The sequence below is a fragment of the Marmota marmota genome, unplaced genomic scaffold (assembly GCF_001458135.2).
Source record: "Marmota marmota marmota unplaced genomic scaffold, marMar, whole genome shotgun sequence".
In the NCBI taxonomy this organism is placed as follows: domain Eukaryota; kingdom Metazoa; phylum Chordata; class Mammalia; order Rodentia; family Sciuridae; genus Marmota; species Marmota marmota.
Genome location: NW_026000037.1, coordinates 53264892 through 53283531, shown reverse-complemented (window position 1 = coordinate 53283531; position 18640 = coordinate 53264892). Strand labels below are relative to the sequence as shown.

General features: G+C 34.1%; 1 protein-coding gene and 1 long non-coding RNA gene across 7 annotated transcripts in view; one reads left to right on the top strand and one right to left on the bottom strand.

Annotated features, from left to right (window-relative positions):
- Positions 1 to 18640, bottom strand: part of LOC125619422 — a 144264-nt gene that overhangs the window by 71395 nt on the left and 54229 nt on the right. The gene's annotated exons all lie outside the window — the stretch shown is intronic.
- Positions 1 to 18640, top strand: part of Scn9a (sodium voltage-gated channel alpha subunit 9) — an 86236-nt gene that overhangs the window by 52571 nt on the left and 15025 nt on the right. For both annotated transcript variants that reach the window (XM_015478980.2, XM_015478979.2), the window contains exons 17-22: positions 23 to 143; positions 5623 to 5777; positions 9121 to 9294; positions 13448 to 13570; positions 17064 to 17345; positions 17974 to 18027. In XM_015478980.2, the coding sequence (XP_015334466.1) occupies positions 23 to 143; positions 5623 to 5777; positions 9121 to 9294; positions 13448 to 13570; positions 17064 to 17345; positions 17974 to 18027 (909 nt within the window). The remainder of the gene's footprint in view (positions 1 to 22; positions 144 to 5622; positions 5778 to 9120; positions 9295 to 13447; positions 13571 to 17063; positions 17346 to 17973; positions 18028 to 18640) is intronic.

The window sequence follows — 18640 nt, the reverse complement described above, 5'->3', positions numbered from 1 at the left end:
GGGGTGGTAAATTCCTTTTCAGAGATTAAGCCGATTGAGTTCCTCTGAGTGCAGCACAGTTGATAACCCTCTGCCAGGAGAAGGAGAGGAAGCCGAGGCTGAACCTGTGAATTCAGATGAGCCAGAAGCCTGTTTTACAGATGGTAAGAAAAAAAATTAAAACACCAACATTTATTGGTGTTTTGGGTTTTGTCTTAATACTTAGTACTAATTGGGAGGATCATGTTTACAAAAAGTCATGAGGCTCCATTCCATGTTGATTCCCTGGTGACTCTGTTTAAAGGTGAGTCACTGGACCTCTCTAAGCCTCAGTTTCTCCATTTATATTACTCTACTAACAATGCTTTGCAATGACAGTGCATTCACTGTAAAGCTCTCTGTTGCTGTGGGAACCTCATCCTTCTCATTCTGGATCCTTAATTCACATTCAAGCATCGTGGAACCACTAGAATTCAAGTTAATGGGACAGATGGTACTGTTGTCCTTTTCATCAAAACTGAAATTCACTGACACTTCAGTGAGCATTCTTATAATGTTACCACAGCCCAACTCAGAACTCTTCCTCCACTTGGTTTCAGAGGTCACAGTCCAACATAATTTTTTTATAAAAGTTCTGAGTCCTTCTATTTCTTTTATTGACTATTTTTCTGCACCTTTTAAAATTAATACTGTATCCCCACACTTTTGGCCCTTGGTGTCTTCTTATTCCTAAAGTCTATGAGATGGCTTGAATAACCATTTCTGTGCTGTTGACTCTTACCCCAGACCCCCTCTTGAGTTCTAGATCTGATTACAATGGTTGGTTGGTCATCTTCTCCTATTGCCTTAAAACATTTAAAGGTTAATAAATATAAAACAAATTTAGTGTGGTCTCCTCCACATAATCTATAGCATCTTCTATTCTTTACCTTATTTGGTAACATCATGATCTACCCTGCCTCTAAGGCTAAAAGCTGAGAAATCCTCATCCTCTTCTTTCTAATCACAAGCTCATTAGACACACTGGGGATAAGGCCCACATTCTCCAGAGGATTCTGATTCATGGTAAAATTTGGGAACCCTTGTTTTATAGGATAAAATCTGAAGTCTATAATCTGACATGTGAAGCCTTTTATATTTGGCCTCAGTATTTTTTTTTCTAATATTATTCCCTCCTTTTTATTCTCTGCCATACTCAATTTCTCACTGCCCTTGAAATTTGCCAGGAGTTTTATTCAAAGAGGTAATTTTGACCTCAATCTAGGAAAGTGTTCCATATTATCTGAACAAGCATTATATCATCTAAATAAAAAACACAAACCTAGAGTAGGCTTCCAGAAGATCTGAGCCTAGTAAACATGATTTTCAATTGGCCTACTAGTAACCATCTCTGAGGCCATGAGCCCATTTTTTAAATCTTGTACCTCATCTGTAAAATGGATATAACAACAGCATTTGTATCATGGAGAATGAGACAGATCAAATGAAATAATTCTTATTAATTAATTGGCATAATGCCTATCTTCATTTTCACTCTGCTCTCCTTATTGGTTTTCAAGTAGTTTAACAGTCCCTTGTAGAAGTTGTACTAGCATTGATGCTAATGACTTGCTATTTACTCATGGGCTTACTTTCAACATCACTATTTTTGTAGAACTCATTGATTTGCTTTCAGTCTCTGAGACTTTCTTAAGAGGTCTCCTAAAACACTGATGCATTAAGCAAAGTGACTGAAAAATAAAAATATCTACAAACTGCAATAAGTACATGGATTTTATTTAAATACATTCCAAATATCATTTTATGTGAGAAGCAAAGGAGCATCATACCCAGTTGTTACAAGTTTTGTGTTTGCTGAAATCATTGCTGTAAGCAGAACCCACAAAATTTCCCTTGTAATTGTCATGTTAAGAGCACTTGTGAATTTTATCCACATGTCTGGTTGTTTCTCAATAATTAGCAGCAACCTTGTATAGTTAAATCTGTGTAGATGTACCAAGATTTCCCTTATCCATTTTATGATGACCATTGTGAAGATTTTTCTTTATAAAGAGGTTGGGTTTATAAAACAAACAAAGCCTTCAAACCAGAAAAGGGCTCTAGAAAATTTTTAACCTCTACAGAAAGTGTTAACACTATACTCTTTCTAAAGAACTTTACAAAGGTTGTTTTTCAATCCTGAGAAACAATAATGAATATATTCAACATAACTAAATATACATATATTTAGTTATGTTGAGATCATTTATAGTTTTAAATTGAGGCTGGGGCTGGTGTAGAAGAAATGTCATGATGACACATTTTCAAATGAACCTTGGCCTGGGTCATTGAGAACTGATTTTGGGAACCCAACTCTTAGTCACATGGTTTTGATAACGCTCCACTGGGGAGGCTTTGTACAGTCACCAGACCTCTTTGGTTAAGAGACTCAGCCTGATAAATTTAGAATAGCAGCCAATTTGCTCAAACTTTCAACCTCTTATTCATTTACTCATTCCTTCTTCCAATAAACAATTATTAGACACCTTCTATATGCTGTGTCCAGTTCCCTTGCTCAAATAATGTGAAAATATAAAGATGATAAAAGGAAAGGATAGATACTAAAGGTAAGGTATTGGAACTTACTAGCATTCAACATAATGGCTTGAGAAGGCCTTTTTATTAAGGTGACATTTTATCAGAGACCTCAGGAAAAGTAAAGTTGGGCCATGAGAATATATGAAGGAAGTTTATTGTAGGCAGAATAACAAAGGCACTGCCCCAAGGTAGAAATATGCATAACACTGGATGAAAACCAAGAGGCCAGTAGGAATAGAACAGATTAAGAGTGTGAAGGGTGGTAAAAGTTGAGATAAGAGATGTAGTAGAGGCCAGATCATAAGAGCTTTGAAGAATATTGTAAGAATCTGGTTGAAAAATCTCATGATATGCCATCTTAAGAGTGGATGGATAGAGAGCAATGGAAAAAGATGGGAGGTCTCTGCAGTAATCATCCAGGTGAGAGATGATGGAAGCTTAGTTTATGTCAAGAATGGTGGGATTGGTGACAGGGTGAGATTCTAAGTATATTTTGAAGTTAGCACTGGATTTGCTGATGTACTGGATATAGAAAGCAAAAGAAAGAAAGGAGTCAAAGATGAATTCATATTTAGGGGTCTCAGGGTTAGTAAGCTAAACCCTGTGGGCAATATTTATGAACCTTCATCTCAGATAAAAAAAAATTGCCCACTTTTAGACAATATATTGTCTCCACATGAAAACTTTGAGAACATTAGAGTTTACAGGATTGGAAATTGTCAACTTGTTTACTTACATTGGAAATTACTCTTATGATTCATGACTGGTCTACCACTAGAGCTGACCTCTAACCAGTGCCAGTGCATAGCAGCATTTGGCCTCCAGAGATTTTTGTTACCAGAAAAGCAGGAGAAAAATGAAAGGAAGTAAGAAAGATGGATAAATGAGTGACTGTGCTTCCACTGCCGATGACTGTTAAAATGATTTTGTCATTCTCTGCCTCACATTCATTGATCCTTCTCAGCTTCATAGCTATCACCTTACTAATGTGTTCTATTGATTTTGTCCTTTGTCTTGTCCCTTAGTTCCCCTTTCCTCTTTCCTCTCATGCCATGTCTGTCCTTAGCTCTGTTCCATGGCTTTGTGATTCTAGACTTCAGACTACATCCCTAGGGCCTGTGTTGTTCTTTACTATCCTTCATTCTGCATGTCTTGGCAGCCTATAAAATTTTGAATTTGACATGTCACCTTGATTCTCCTTGATTTTATATTGTACTCCTTTTGGATTATACAATTCATTAATTGTATAGTCAGAATTTGAGTTAAAGAGAATAACCTCCTTTCCTTAAAATACTGTATTTTCTGTTAATTTGGTAGGTGGAAACAGCTCATCTAACCAAAATGTTCTGAGTTCATCAACTTAAAAAATAACTCATTACCAATGCTGACTTGAATAATAGAATAACCAGCTCCTTTTCAATTTTCTTTCTTTTGAAAGGAAAATGTGAATAAAACATTTATTGTAGAGGATTTAGACATTTTAATGAAACAATGGAGAAAAGGGTTTTTTCCTAGTAACTTCTTACATAAATTATACTGATTATGCTATTATATTCTTATCAATGAGTAGTCTGTCTTTGAAGAAACCAATAGGTTCTTTCTTATTGGAGAGTATGGGTTTAACATGATGAAACCCAGGTTAGACTTTATGTAATGTATCATGAAAGCAAATTAATGAAACCACCCCAAAAACATAGCATTTACCCATTGGGACTCATTAAATGTTTGAGAGGTTCTCTGTTATGTTTACATTCAATTAATAGTTCTTTCAAGAGAAGTGTGTGATAATGTTACTAACCAACTAAGTTAGAAATCTCTTGCATAAAAGCCAGACAGGAGATTGAGCACTCTTGCCTCAAAATAAAAGGGAAAATCTCTGATGAGTGCTAAACCCTGTGGGCAATATTTATGAACCTTCATCTCAGATAAAAAATGTACCCACTTTTCTAATTAGGATAATAGTGTTTTTTTTTCTTTCCTTGTAAGACTGTTTTTCTTCAATTTTATAGCTGACAAAAACTCCACACTATAAACTGTTTTTAAACAAATGGAAACTTTATTCTCCAATAATCCTTGCTTGAAGCAAGTAGAGTGCGCAGCATGTGATCTTCATTTTCAGGTTGAACATAAATTCTGAAGTCTCAAGCATTAAGTTTCTATTAAGACTATTCCATCTCAGCCCAGCATAGTGGTTCACACCTATAATCCCAGCAACTTGGAGGCTGAGGCAAGAGGATGGCAATTTTGAGTGCAGCCTTAGCAACTTAGTGAGTCCCTAAGCAACTTAGTAAGACCCTGTCTCAAAAAAAATTTTAAAAAATAGAAGGGCTGGGGATGTGGGTCAGTGGTTAAGTGCTCCTGGTTTCAATCCCCAGTACCAAAAAAAAAAAAAAAGAAGAACATTTCATTTCAAATGTTTCTACTCTGTCTGAGCTAAACCTAAACATTTTAAAGCAAAATTTCCTCACTTTTACAAAGCAATATATAGCAATGTATTTTATACCTAGAAGTCCCAAGTCAGATTTGTTTTTAATGTAAAATACTTTAAATAGTTTCATTTGCATCTTTCAATGAAGATGTATTTCTTTTGAACTTAATTTTAGGATTTACCATTAATTTCTATAATACTGTTTAGGATGGTGTTTCTGAAAATGTTTTTAATAGAAGAGAGGAAGCATCTCAAATTATAGAATAGTAGAATAGATCTACACCTAGGAAAATCTGTTAGCAAGAAGACCCTGAAATACATCGTCCCCTCAGAGTTTATTTCATCCATTCAACTCATTAAATCAAAGTGATTTAAACAGTGTGGAGGAGATTTAAGAGAAATCAGTGAATTACAGAGAACAATAACATATAAAAAATAACTAACAAATATTCAGAAAAAACCATGGAAATAAGAAGATGAGAGGTAACATCCAAATGGAATTTGAAATGGCAGGCCTAAGTGTTAGAAATGATTTGGTTAAAGAAGTATCACAGAAAAATCTTTTCATGAAATATTACAGTGTAAGCTTTTTACTTGTTTTGAATATCAAGATGTTGCATGCATGTCTTTCTTTCCAGGTTGTGTACGGAGATTCCCATGCTGCCAAGTTAACATAGAATCAGGGAAAGGAAAAATCTGGTGGAACATCAGGAAAACCTGCTATCGGATAGTTGAACACAGTTGGTTTGAAAGCTTCATTGTTCTCATGATCCTCCTCAGCAGTGGAGCTCTGGTAAGACATCTGATACCTAGTCAATAAATTGATTGTCAGTATTTTTAATAAATGAGTTAGTAGATAAAAATATCATGGCAGGTTGTTTTACCTAAGGGCAAAAAAAATGTCCCTACAGATTGCCAAGGACAAAATTTCAGCTGAACTCAATGAATATTTACTGAGTTTTCCAACATGTCAGATACTATTCTTGCTATGTTGAATGTAAAGATAGATCTGATTTGGGTAATATTCTCCAGGAGCTAATAGAGTAATGGGGAAGAGAGATACATGGTGCTCATAGACCTGAGATGCATTTGTAAGTAAATATTATCCATAAAGCAACAAAAAACAATTGGTCACTTGTTATTTCAGAATGGTACACAGCAAAGCTTTGCAAGGTCTAGAAAGAATAAACGTTTTCAGCCTGTCAAGGTGGGTTGAAGGGAGCAAGCATATAATGGTAAGAAAGCGTAAAACAACATAAGATATTCAAGAAATTAAAAGTTGCTGAGGTATAGAGAATGCCATGGGAGGAAGAACAAGTACAGGTGACCAGAGAAACTGGGGAAATATAGGCACTGTCAGCTCCTGAAGCAGTTTTTATAGAGGAAAGTAAATGAATGTTTTAGGGCAAGAATCGAAGATGTTTCTTATCCTTGTTCATATATACATGCCTTGTAAAAGGGATCTAGGAGAACTATAATCTTTCTGAGACTTTTTAAGATTGCAATTCTTTCCTATGACCCTGACAAAGAGGAGCCATTAGAAACCCATCAGCCCACATTCAGCTAGATATGCTCCTGAAAATTCCATTATACTGAAAGCAGAATCCTTAAGGACTTTACACAATGCCTCATAGACAGTCTTCATAGATCTGGAATTTGATTTTACAACACTCACAGGCTAATACATTAACCTGTTCTTTCATAAATGCTGGCAGAGATGAGATGCCAGGTTAGAGATAAAGGTCTTCCTTACTCGTGGCACCAAGGTAGCATATGCTTGAATGCATTAGTGTTGGTTGTCCTGTCCCAGATCCTGTAGCAGCACAGTATGGGCCTGGGTGAACGCTGTACACTAGAGGGTAAACATCATAGGTGAAGAACTCAGAGCTTAAGGAAACGATCCTTTTATACCATTTTATGCTGCTCTTTGTCCTACTCACTTCTCTCAAGGTTGTTTGCCTCAAACCCAACCCTGAGAAAGGGCCTGGGTGAGAGCAGTCAGGGCCTTGTATTCTTGGCATTCCCATCAAAAGCACCCAGGTACCTTCACGGGTCCTCAGTAAATTGCCTCTCCAAACAAGTCTCACTTCTCAAAGGCAGAGAATAAGGAAAACACTCTTACTTGTCTGGTATTGTGTAAGCAGGAATCTTAATATTTTCTGTAACATCTTATATTCCTAGTAACTGAAGTTCATTCTATGCTGAGTCATATACATGACCAAGACTTACAGAGAGGAGATTTAAAACACAAAATTTTAATTTCTTCTTTGAAATATTTAAAAAGGAGATGACATTTTAGGGGAAGGTATTCTCAAAAATGGAATCCAAATGAGTTATATGATGGAAAAAAAGTATTCAAGAAGTTAGTGTTTTCACTAGGACAGTTTGCTAATTAGGCTAGATTTTTTAAATACCTGTCTACAAAATAAATAAAAACATAAGAATTTAAGTTATCACTTAGGATATATTTATTGCATTTCAAATATTTACATAAATTTTCTCATTTAGTTGACAAATGATCCTGTAAAATCATGGTGCTTTTCTTCTACCAATGAAGAAGAAGCTGAATGCAAAATTTAAAATGTTTCTTAATGTCATAAAGCTAGTAAACCACAGAGCTATCATTTAATTGAAGTTCAGCTTTAAACTCAACTTATTTTCATTCAAAATGAGAATACACCAAGAAGAAACAAATGAGTTATAACTGAAATGACTATCAGTAAAACCTAAACCCTACTGTGGCAGAGCCCACATCGTGGCATCCTTGCCTCCTGCTCCCACATCCACAAAATGGGTCCTGGAAGCCAAGACCCCTTCAGTGAAGCCCTGCATCCTGCTCTGGGACCAGTCAGTAAGCAATACTGCATCAGGGCATCTGCTTCTCCTCACAGAGAGTCACTGCTGGTCCTGCTGTAAACCTGAACCTGAGTTGCAGGAATAGGGACCTTCTTCCTTGAGACCCAATCCTACTTGACTTCATGCTTTAAGGGCAGTCATTGCCATCATTTCTGCTCAAATGGCTTGCCTGATTTCTCCAGAACTTGGGAAAAGGGAGCAGGTAGGTCCTAGGAGCTAGAAGCCTTCTGCTACACTCTCATTCCACTGACTCTCAACCTTGGCCTATTGTTGGCACCTTCTTTGTGCATCTTAGTTATCTGTCAGTTCTCTCCACCCAACTTCTTCATTTCCTTCAGTACTGATATTAAAAGTTTCCAAAAAGTACTATACATAGTTTTTAAAGTATTGAGAGGAGAACTTGGAAACAAAAGAATGAGAATGACACATGCCCATAACCATGGACAGGTAATACAGTATTAACCAATAAGGATATGGGTCCTATGGCTTTCTTTCTTCCAACAAGGTGAACAGTGTTTTACCCTGAAGGTAAAATCCTAAAAATTTGGAACTTATTTAGATCAGCAATCATTTTCAATGTCTCAGTGAGCTCAATTCTTTAAGTCCAAATTTTTTTCCCAAAAGACTTATGGCTACAGGTCATTGTCTGTCACATTCATGCAATGAATTGAATGGTGATTTGTAGAGTCAAAGCTTATGAGAGATGATGAAGTATGGATGCAGGAGTCAGAGGGAAAAAAATCATGTTCTGTAAACTGACTGTGTTCTTTAGCCCTAGTAAGCTATTGCAATCATGAATTTGGCCAATTTTCCCTCTCGCCTGCTATTTTCTCGACATAGTGGTAGGCACTGGAATGCACAAGCTTGTCAGAGCCAAAATAGAGTTTTCAAATCCTACATCAGGGTGTAAAGTGGAGAGTAAGATGTAAAAGGTTTATAAGACAGGCTCACCTGAGATGTGTCCTTAAATTATCAGGATTCATTCAATTTGAATGAGGAGAAGTGTTAGATGAAGGGAGAAATCCCTACAGGGGTCAGATATCATGCTTTTTCTTTGAAATAAATTATTAGTAATTTCATTATTTTGCACTGTTCTCTTTGCTGCTTGAAACGACTGGTAAGAAGACCAGAACAAAGTGCCATTGGGTATCCATAAACTAGAGCAGGGACAGATGGCTCACAGCAGTATTACATTTCAGTGGTCCCCATCAGAATTGCATTTCCTGTTTCTCTAAGTTTTAAATTATGCATGAATTGAAATTCAAATATTATTTCCACAGGCTTTTGAAGATATATATATTGAAAAGAAAAAGACCATTAAGATTATTCTGGAGTATGCTGACAAGATATTCACCTACATCTTCATTCTGGAAATGCTTCTAAAATGGGTGGCATATGGTTATAAGACATATTTCACCAATGCCTGGTGTTGGCTGGATTTCTTAATTGTTGATGTAGGTCCCTTGGAGTCTATTTTAAAAGACAATATTAAATTTATTCTTAAAATGTGTTCTGAAAAAATCTTCATGGATATTACCTATTATCATATTTTGTTAGCTTCATGTATTTTCAGGCCATAGGTATATGTTTTTAGAAATGTTAGTACAACTAGAAGAAATATATTCATGAGGAAAACTCTCCAATGAAGGGAGATTCTCTTCTGTACCATTCTAGCATTTATAGTGGACTTTTGTATGTGTTTTCTGTAATCAGAGGAAATATAATTTTTAAAATATATGATTTGAAAATCATTCCTGTTAAGATTAAGAACAAAATGAAAAACTAGAGGATGGTTAAATATCACAGATTTATCACAAATTAAAGACAAGAAATACTAATTTGTCACAATATAGAATTAAAAGACACAAAAGGATGAAGACTGTATCAAGTTGTCTGATAAGAGAGCTGAAATTTATGTTAAAAAAAATGGCTGCTATGGCCCACTGGCTTTATATTGGGGGAAGGAAAAGAAAGGAATTTCAAAATGCTTTGTTATAAGGACAGAGAAAACTGAAAGGAGTTGCAATTTTTGTTCCTGTCTCAAACAAACAACTGCCCTTTACCTCCAGAATGGCAGTAAAGCAGAGTAGCCATTAATAATTTCAACTGATAAATTCAAAACACTGCTGAGTACTTGGGTGATACAAAATACATAAGCATACTATATGTATTATTTTTTAAAATATGAAACTGTTTTTACAGGCTTCTCTTTGAGATAATTGGGAAAGAAATTTAAAGTAGTTTATGTGATGAAGGAATCTAAAATAGATACTAATGACATACCACCCATTGTTAATCATTCATTTGTATTTGGTGTAATTTATTTTATACTTTAATGATCTGATTTAATATATATTGATATATTTTATATTATTGGAAAAGGTATGACCTTGTTCACCCTCCTTTATTATTTTCAGTATATGATCTTCAATCTTTTACATAGATTTTCAGAAGTCTAGTCTTTGTGGTTAGGAAAGAAATATTCAATACTCAGTTGCAGTTTTTAGAGAGTTATTTTCTATATGATTCCTGGAAAAATTAGAGTGCCACTTGAAATTTTTTATACTACTAATAAATGCTTTAACATTCAAGAGTGTACACCATCACTGTTTTCAAAAATGATAAATTAATATAGTACCATTCATAGATAATTATAAATATAACTATAAACAGCAAATTCTTCCCACAAAATCAAACCAAAACTAGTCATATTTACTCAAGAGTTCAGTTTATCAACTATTATGTGAATCTCAGTACTTTTTTTTTAATACTGGGGTTGAATCCACGGCCTTTTACCACTTAGCTAAATCTCTGATCATTTTTATTTTTTCAGTTTGAAACAGGGTCTTACTAAGTCACTTAGAGTCCACTAAGTTGCTGAGGGTGGCCTTGAATTTGCAATCCTCCGGCCTCAGCCCCCTGAGTCTCTGGGATTACAGGTATACACCACCATACTCAGCCACTCTTTTTTTTTTTTTTCAATAGCATAAAATATGAAACACAATATCACTTTTTAATATAAATTATGCACAATTTTTTCAGTGTACAGCATTTTCATTATACCAAATGTAGAATCCTCATAGAGAATTTTGTTACTTTACATTAATGACTTTATACTGTTTTTATTCACCTTTAATAAATAAAATTATTTAGTTACCACCCAGAGAAAGAAAAGTCATAAGATGAATCCTTTTTGTAATAGAATAGTTTTAAAGGAAAACTAACCAAAATAAGAAAAAAAAAAAAAAAACAAGAAAAGGAATATAGGTTATTCTTTCTCTTAAACTTTTAATACAATTGGGTTTTTTAAGTTATAAAAATATTTAAGACACCTTAAAACTTTGAAAATATTATCACAAGTATACACATTTTTCATTCAGTTTATGATAAAAACATTTACAAATACAGATTAATTCATTTTTAATTAAGAAATACTATTTATAACAAATTATTTTGTTTTATACTTGAAAATCTGAACTTAGAATCTCAATGTCTGTAATAAAATATTTAGGAATACATAATGTATAGAACTCAGGAAAGCATATGACTTCAATTTGAAATGCTATTTTTTGAAAACAGAAATATATATGTATACAATATTTAATAATACACAACCTTGAGACTAAGTTCCACAGAGTATTCTGGCTGATGATAGAGATAGAAATCTAGGAATATAGATTTCGGAAATTATTGATTTTTTTAAGACAGGGTCTTAATATGTTGCTTAGGTTGCTCTGACTGATCTCAAACTTGTGATTTTCTTGCCTTTTGCTCCCAAGTAGCTGGGCTATAGGCACACACCCCTGAACCCAGCCTGAATATTTTTATTTCTCAAAAATTGAGAAGCTTATTGTCAACAGTCATTCTCAGAGTATGATGTCTGAACCAAAAACATAGGCACATGTATGGAGGAACTCATTAGGGGGTAAATTCTCAGAACCCCTCCAAAATCTACTGAATCATAATCTGTGGGACTGGGAATCAGCAAACTGTTGTAACAAGGTTTACAGATTAATCTAATGCATACAGGTTTCACAATCACTGATTTGATTTGCTATTCAGAGGATGGACTCTTCTGGTTTCTACAAGTTTTTGATTGTTTGAAATCTACTTGATTGAGCATTATAAATTAACATGAGCACATATTTGTGTATGTACAAAGGTTTGCATAATTTGCTAGCTGGATAGATGCATATATAGAAAAGCATATAAATATTCTCAGACACAGAGTACACTGTAGTTTTTTCAACAATGTTCATATATTCAATATCATAAAACTGGTTTAACAGTGGTTTAGAGTACTGGTCTACTACTTCCAGAGGCTATTCAAATTGTAATCAGTGTTTTAAAACTTTTGGGTTTTTTTCTGATTAAAATGGGAGTATATTTAGTTTTTAAGTGTACTGTAAATGGAAAATAATGACCTCAAATGACTGAACTTAACAGTGATAAGAGAAGCAATTTAATTGGAATGGAAGTAATTAGTTCTATCAGTTATAAGAAATTTAAAAGAAAATGCAATATCACATTTAGTTCAATATTCTGAAGTAACTACATAAGGTCCAGCACTTTCAAATCTTCTGTTTTGTAAATCAGCTGACTTGTCTTTGAGTAACAGCAACAGTGACTTGGGAGCAATGAATTTTTTTTTCAACTCCTTAAATAATTAAATATAAGGGAATTGTCTTTGAAGTGTTCCTCTTCTTCCTTGACAAACCCAAATCTAGTCGTTACCTCATAGTGAAAATATTTAAGACATTGTTCTTCAGCATTTTCTGTGGCTACCCAGTGTAAAATAAATGAATATTTAAGTGGAATTTATCCAGAGACTAAAAACATTTACAGATCCAAATCCAAGGCCATTGAGGAAATCTTTTTTGTTGTTGTTGTTACTAAAATATATTTTGATTTCTGATCATGTTCTTTCTTCTGAAATAATTTATGGTTAGAGCTTAGATTCCTGTTAGATACTGGCATGGATGGTCGTTGTGATTGGTCTACCTAACACAATAAAGTTTTTACATATTTAAGTTTATGGTGAAGCCAATGAGACCACCTACTCTCATTCTATGTTCAATTTAATTGAGAATTTCTTTCATAAATTATTACAAGGTAGGTCTTTAGTGCCAATCCTGAGAAACTGAAGGATAGAAATATTCTGTCAGGAAATTTGCCTCTTCTCAAAATAATGAGTCATCAGATTGTTTTTGAGTAAGTTTTATATTCAGGCTTAGATTTAGTTTAATGTGACACTTTTGTGTCAGTTACAGAATAAACAAACTTTGTTAGGCAGTAGATGTTATTTAAATTGAAACTTTTATAGTTGTTCTAATAAAATTTTCACTTTTAATAATCAAGTGCATAACCATCAATTAACAAAGTATGAAAATTATTATTTCTGTTTAGATATAGTAAACATCTTTCATTCCATTATAATTATTATTATTGGTTAACTTTCCTTGAAATCTAATTTTGAACAATGAGATAACTCTGTAGAAAATTATACTGTTCTTGTTGAGCTTCTCTGAGCATTGAAATTAACTTTTATTCTTGATTCTTTATCAATTTCATTGAAATAATTAATGAAAAAATGTTATTTTTTTATAGGTTTCTTTGGTCACTTTAGTTGCAAACACTCTTGGCTACTCAGACCTTGGCCCCATTAAATCTCTTCGGACGCTGAGAGCTTTAAGACCTCTAAGAGCCTTATCTAGGTTTGAAGGAATGAGGGTAAGAAAATAGTAAATTTATTAATATAAAGTTCTTATTTTTAAATGGGATATTTATAGTGTAAAAATGAATGGGTATGTAGTAATTTTGGACTGTTCATATTTATATACATATACATATACATATGTAGATATGGGCATTTATAGTAAGTGCGATATCCACATATATACAGTATTTTAGCACTTTTTTAAAACAGAAGAATGAATCGAGACATTAATTCTTCCTAGATATATTATTTTTAGGCAATTGGATGATGCAGATAAGTGACTCTTCCCTTTGTAAATGGAAATCTGTTTGCTAAAAGTCAAGTGAAAAGACCTGACACCAACTCTCATATACAAGTTGGGGACTTTCCTGTATCAAAAGCTCAAATAAAATTTATTTGGAACTACCCTGTGTGGCAAGCATAAGAAAAGACAAGGAAGTGAAGTAACATTGGCCATCTTCTTGAATTTCATACTTAAAATAATGGTTCAAAGTTAGTGGAATTATGTCAAAATTACATTTAAAGAAAACTAAAGCTCTGAAAAATTACTTTATTTACTCTAGGCTTCACAGGACCTAAAACAAAATTTGTTTAGCAGAGTCAAACAAGATAAAAGAAATAACACCTATGACCAACCCACTTTTAAGGCTGCTTTGAATCAACAAGTTAATGACACACACAGAGGGCAGTGACTGGATTTTCTATAATTAGTTCATATCCTCATTTATTGTTATGCTTCTGGATTTTTTTTCCTCTGATTTGCAACTATTTTCTCATACCTCTTGTTCTCTCAGCCTGGAATGTTCCACCTTGCTTCCTCAATCCCAACTCACCACTTGATGCAGCAAACACATACCTACCTCGAACCTTAATATGAATTTGCCCTGTCTATTCACCACCAAGAATAACTGCACATCCTTCCTCTATGATCACACCCAAAACTCCCATTATATTGAATGTTCCTTGTTTCCCTGACTGCCTTTCTGCCTATAGTCTCAGACCAATTTCATGCAGAGATTAGTCTAGCTAACTGATTCTCTGTGGTCACTGACCAGCTATCAGCATCATCTGCAATTTATTAGAAATGAAAATCCCTGGGCCCCAGCCCAGACCCTACAAAATCAGAAACTGGACTCAGAAATCTGAGCTTTAACCAGCCTCATGTGAATATTACCAATCCTTCAGCCTAGCAGGTCTCACTGATAACCCTGTTAACCTAAGTCTGACGGTAACCTCTACTACTTAATATATTCAGTTAATATGACTTTCATATATAGAAGAGAGATGATGACTATATAAAAAAATCATAAGAGTTCAAATGCTCTTTATCATATAAAAATTGAAGAGTTACATTTCATTTTATGCAGAAAGAAATTCTTGACATTCATTTTTTGAGCATTAGTAGAATGTCACACTTAATCTAGAACTTAGGAGTGATCCTTGGATTTGAGGAATGTTATATGGCATTTTTATGAACAGAATATTCTTGTCCCTGCAAAACCACTGCCTTTGGTGATTAAGTCAGTCTATAAATTTACACTGTTTACTCTTTTTTATCTAAAATCTAGGTGAATTGGATTGAAAAGAACATTTTAGTGTATTTGGAGGAACACAATAGCAACTTATGTTTGTTAACTATGTGAAAAGAAATATTTCTTCATATGGTTAACAAAACAATGCATTTGAAGCATATTGAAGCTAATTTCCTTGGAGTCATAAGACTCTTTAAGCCTATTTATTTTCCCAAATGGCTTCTAATCTCATTGTTTCATTATTACACTTTCTTAACACCAACTATGTGTCGGCTGTTGTGCTATGAAAAAGAACCCAGAGCAATGATAAATAGATTCCAGTCCCCCAAGGTTTAGTAGAGCAGATTGTCATAAGACAGACAGGGGAATAGTGTTCTATGGTATCTGCTGTAAAACAGTGAGCACACAATCGTGCGGGAATCCTACAGAGGAGGAAGTGCCTGCCCAGAAAAACTAAGAAGGATTCACAATGAGATAACATTGGAGACATAACTGAAAGAATAAGCCCCAAGCCACGGGCAGGTGGGCATTCGTAGTTGAGAGGCACAGAGTTGAGTGTGCAAGGTGTTTTGGGGGCAATGACTACAAGGATCAGTGTGCTTAGGCAGTAAGCATAGTGGTGTGGGCAGCTGGAAATGGAGATAAAAGGGTAGGCTTGATGGAAAGTTAGCCATTTTGAACTCAACTCAACTGAAGAAAACATGTCATCTTTCTAGAAAGAAGCACAGTCATAAATGCTTTTTGTATCATTTCACATTCCCATGAAGCCTCTATAGGTCCACGGACTCAAAAATAGCTACTGTTCTGGTCACAGGTTTAACAAACCATAGCCCTTATGACTGTGGCTAATTGACTGTTTTTGCAAAGGAAGTTGTATTAGAACATAGTCATGCCCATTTGTTTATATCTGATGTGTGGTTGCAATGGCAGAGTGCAATAGAGCTCATGTAACCCAATACCTAAAAATGTTGAAATATATGTTTGCCAACCCCTGTTTTAGTTAACCTCATAGGTAGTCAGAAAGCCCCAATGTGTCCCCATTTGAAAATGTCTTGAGAGCCTCCTTAATATATTGAAAACAAGAAGGACCACAATGTGATTGTAGTGACACATTATTATCTTCTACACACTTGTTCTCAAATGGGGACTGTGGCTGCAGTGTAAGAAGACAGACAGTTTTGAAGGATGGGGTAAATAAGAAAATCTAGAGACTCAAAAATGCTACAGAAGTTGTTCTAGAGAAAAATCAAAATGTCGAAATCACTGGTGATCAGTAGCAGAGGAAATGCTGAGTGGCAGAAGAAAAGAGAGGAATTATTTAAGACAAACTATGTATCATTATTAAATGAAGCTAATACTGTCGGTACTTACCCAAGGACTTAGTAAAATGTGTTTTTAGAGATAGATCAATGAATTCAAGAAGATTACTTTCATTTCATAGAAACATAAATCTACAGAGTTCAAACCACTGAAAGACTCCCAGTTTTATCTCCACTAAGGTGTACTAGTAGTTTTTCTGTGTGTGGGAATAATTATTGCTGGTAATTCTAGGATTATGAGACTTTAAATGTATATATCATTTTTAATACTTATATTTATATGTTTCTCTCTCTTCTAGAATGTGCAGATTTTATGGTTTCATCTTATCAATATCAGGTTTTTGGTTTATTATTTTTTTTCATTTATTTAAGCTATAATATCCTCTTAGTCACTTTGTCTTGTGTTTTTGTTAATAGTTTTATTGTGTTAAACATGTAATTTATAAAATCACTAATCACAGGTCATTTCTCAACTGGTCTTGTCTTGCTTGGAACACTATTGAAATAGAAGGCATTTAATATATACTCGTCAGCTGCTTGATTTGATACCTTATATAAAGGGGGTTTTCTAATGTTTTTAATACTGCCTCCATGTTGCCTATTTAACCTTTTTTGTTTCACCAGTCCTAACCACTCTTTCTTTCCTTCAACACTAGGTGGTTGTGAATGCACTCATCGGAGCAATCCCTTCCATCATGAATGTGCTTCTTGTGTGCCTAATCTTCTGGCTGATATTTAGCATCATGGGAGTAAACTTGTTTGCTGGCAAGTTCTACGAGTGTGTTAACACCACAGATGGAAAACGGTTTCCTCAAAATCAAGTTGAAAATCGTTCTGAGTGTTTTGCCCTGATGAATGGGAGCACAAACGTGCGATGGAAAAACCTGAAAGTGAACTTTGACAACGTTGGGCTTGGGTATCTGTCTCTGCTTCAAGTTGTAAGTGCCCCCGTGCATGAATACTCAGAATTTACTGACGGTTAGGTGAAGGATATAAGACATTATTTAAATAATTTATTAACTAGAAATTAAAAATAAAATGCTGTGTAACTTTTAAAATAGAGTTGATCTCTTTTAGAACCCTATAAACTTGGTTAAGAAGCATAGGTTTCTTGTGTTTGAGAATTATGAACTGAGAGTTGACTGCTATTGCACCATCTGAATATTTCTTCAAAAATAGTAATTTTTGTACTTCCAGTTTTTTTTCCTATGGGGAAATGAGAGGGACTTTCTAGTGGTATAGACTATCCTTAAGTAATGGAGAAAAATATTTCCAAACGTACTCATAAAATTCTCTTTCACTTATCAAAAAATGAAAGTTCATACCCCAAATTCACAGGCAATTATAACAATTTGGAAGTAGAATTAAACTTTAGATTGTGATTTGGGAATCTGTCCTCTTTTAAAAACAGAATCTTTATATTAAGTTGGTGCTTGGAAATACAGAAAAACTTACTAATTTAATATTACTTAATATATGTTGTAAGATTAAATAGACAAAACTATATTTATGGTAGTTTGGGAGCATAAACTTCACATTCAGATTCTGTTAATGTTTTATTTACAGGCCACATTTAAGGGATGGATGGACATCATGTATGCAGCAGTTGATTCTGTTGATGTAAGTATTAATCAACATAACACTAAACTTTACAATTTTAAAAATATCCTTAGTTTAGTTCAGTGGTCCTCAAACTATAGCTGCATGGAGCCCTATGTATGTGCAAATACAATAAAGAACTTCTACCTGATAGTAACCTAGTGGTTATGAGTGCAGCATTTGGAGACAGATCCAGACTCGAATTCTGGTTCTAAGGCTCTGCAATGGTCATTGAACATAATTCTTTACCCTTCTGAGCCTTAGTTTACTCTCCTGTAAAAATAACATAATTCAGTACCTACCTCAAAGTGTTCTTTTACAGATTCAACAAGAAAATGCAAATAGAGCTCTTAGCATACTAGTGGCAATAAAAATGCTTAATAAATATTAGTTTCTTGATATAAAAATGAAATAATAATTTTAAATAGTTTTTACTGTTTTTATATTTTGAAACACTTTGGTAGATTTTTTACAAAATAAATTCCATGGTAAGAAAATTTAAAGATTACTAACTAGTTCATATTGTCACAGATTTCTCTGAAGATATTTTTGTAAACAAATGAAGAAACAATAAAACAAAATTTATCTAAGTATGGTGTCATCCCCTTTACAGGTTTTTCTGGAAATAAAAAGC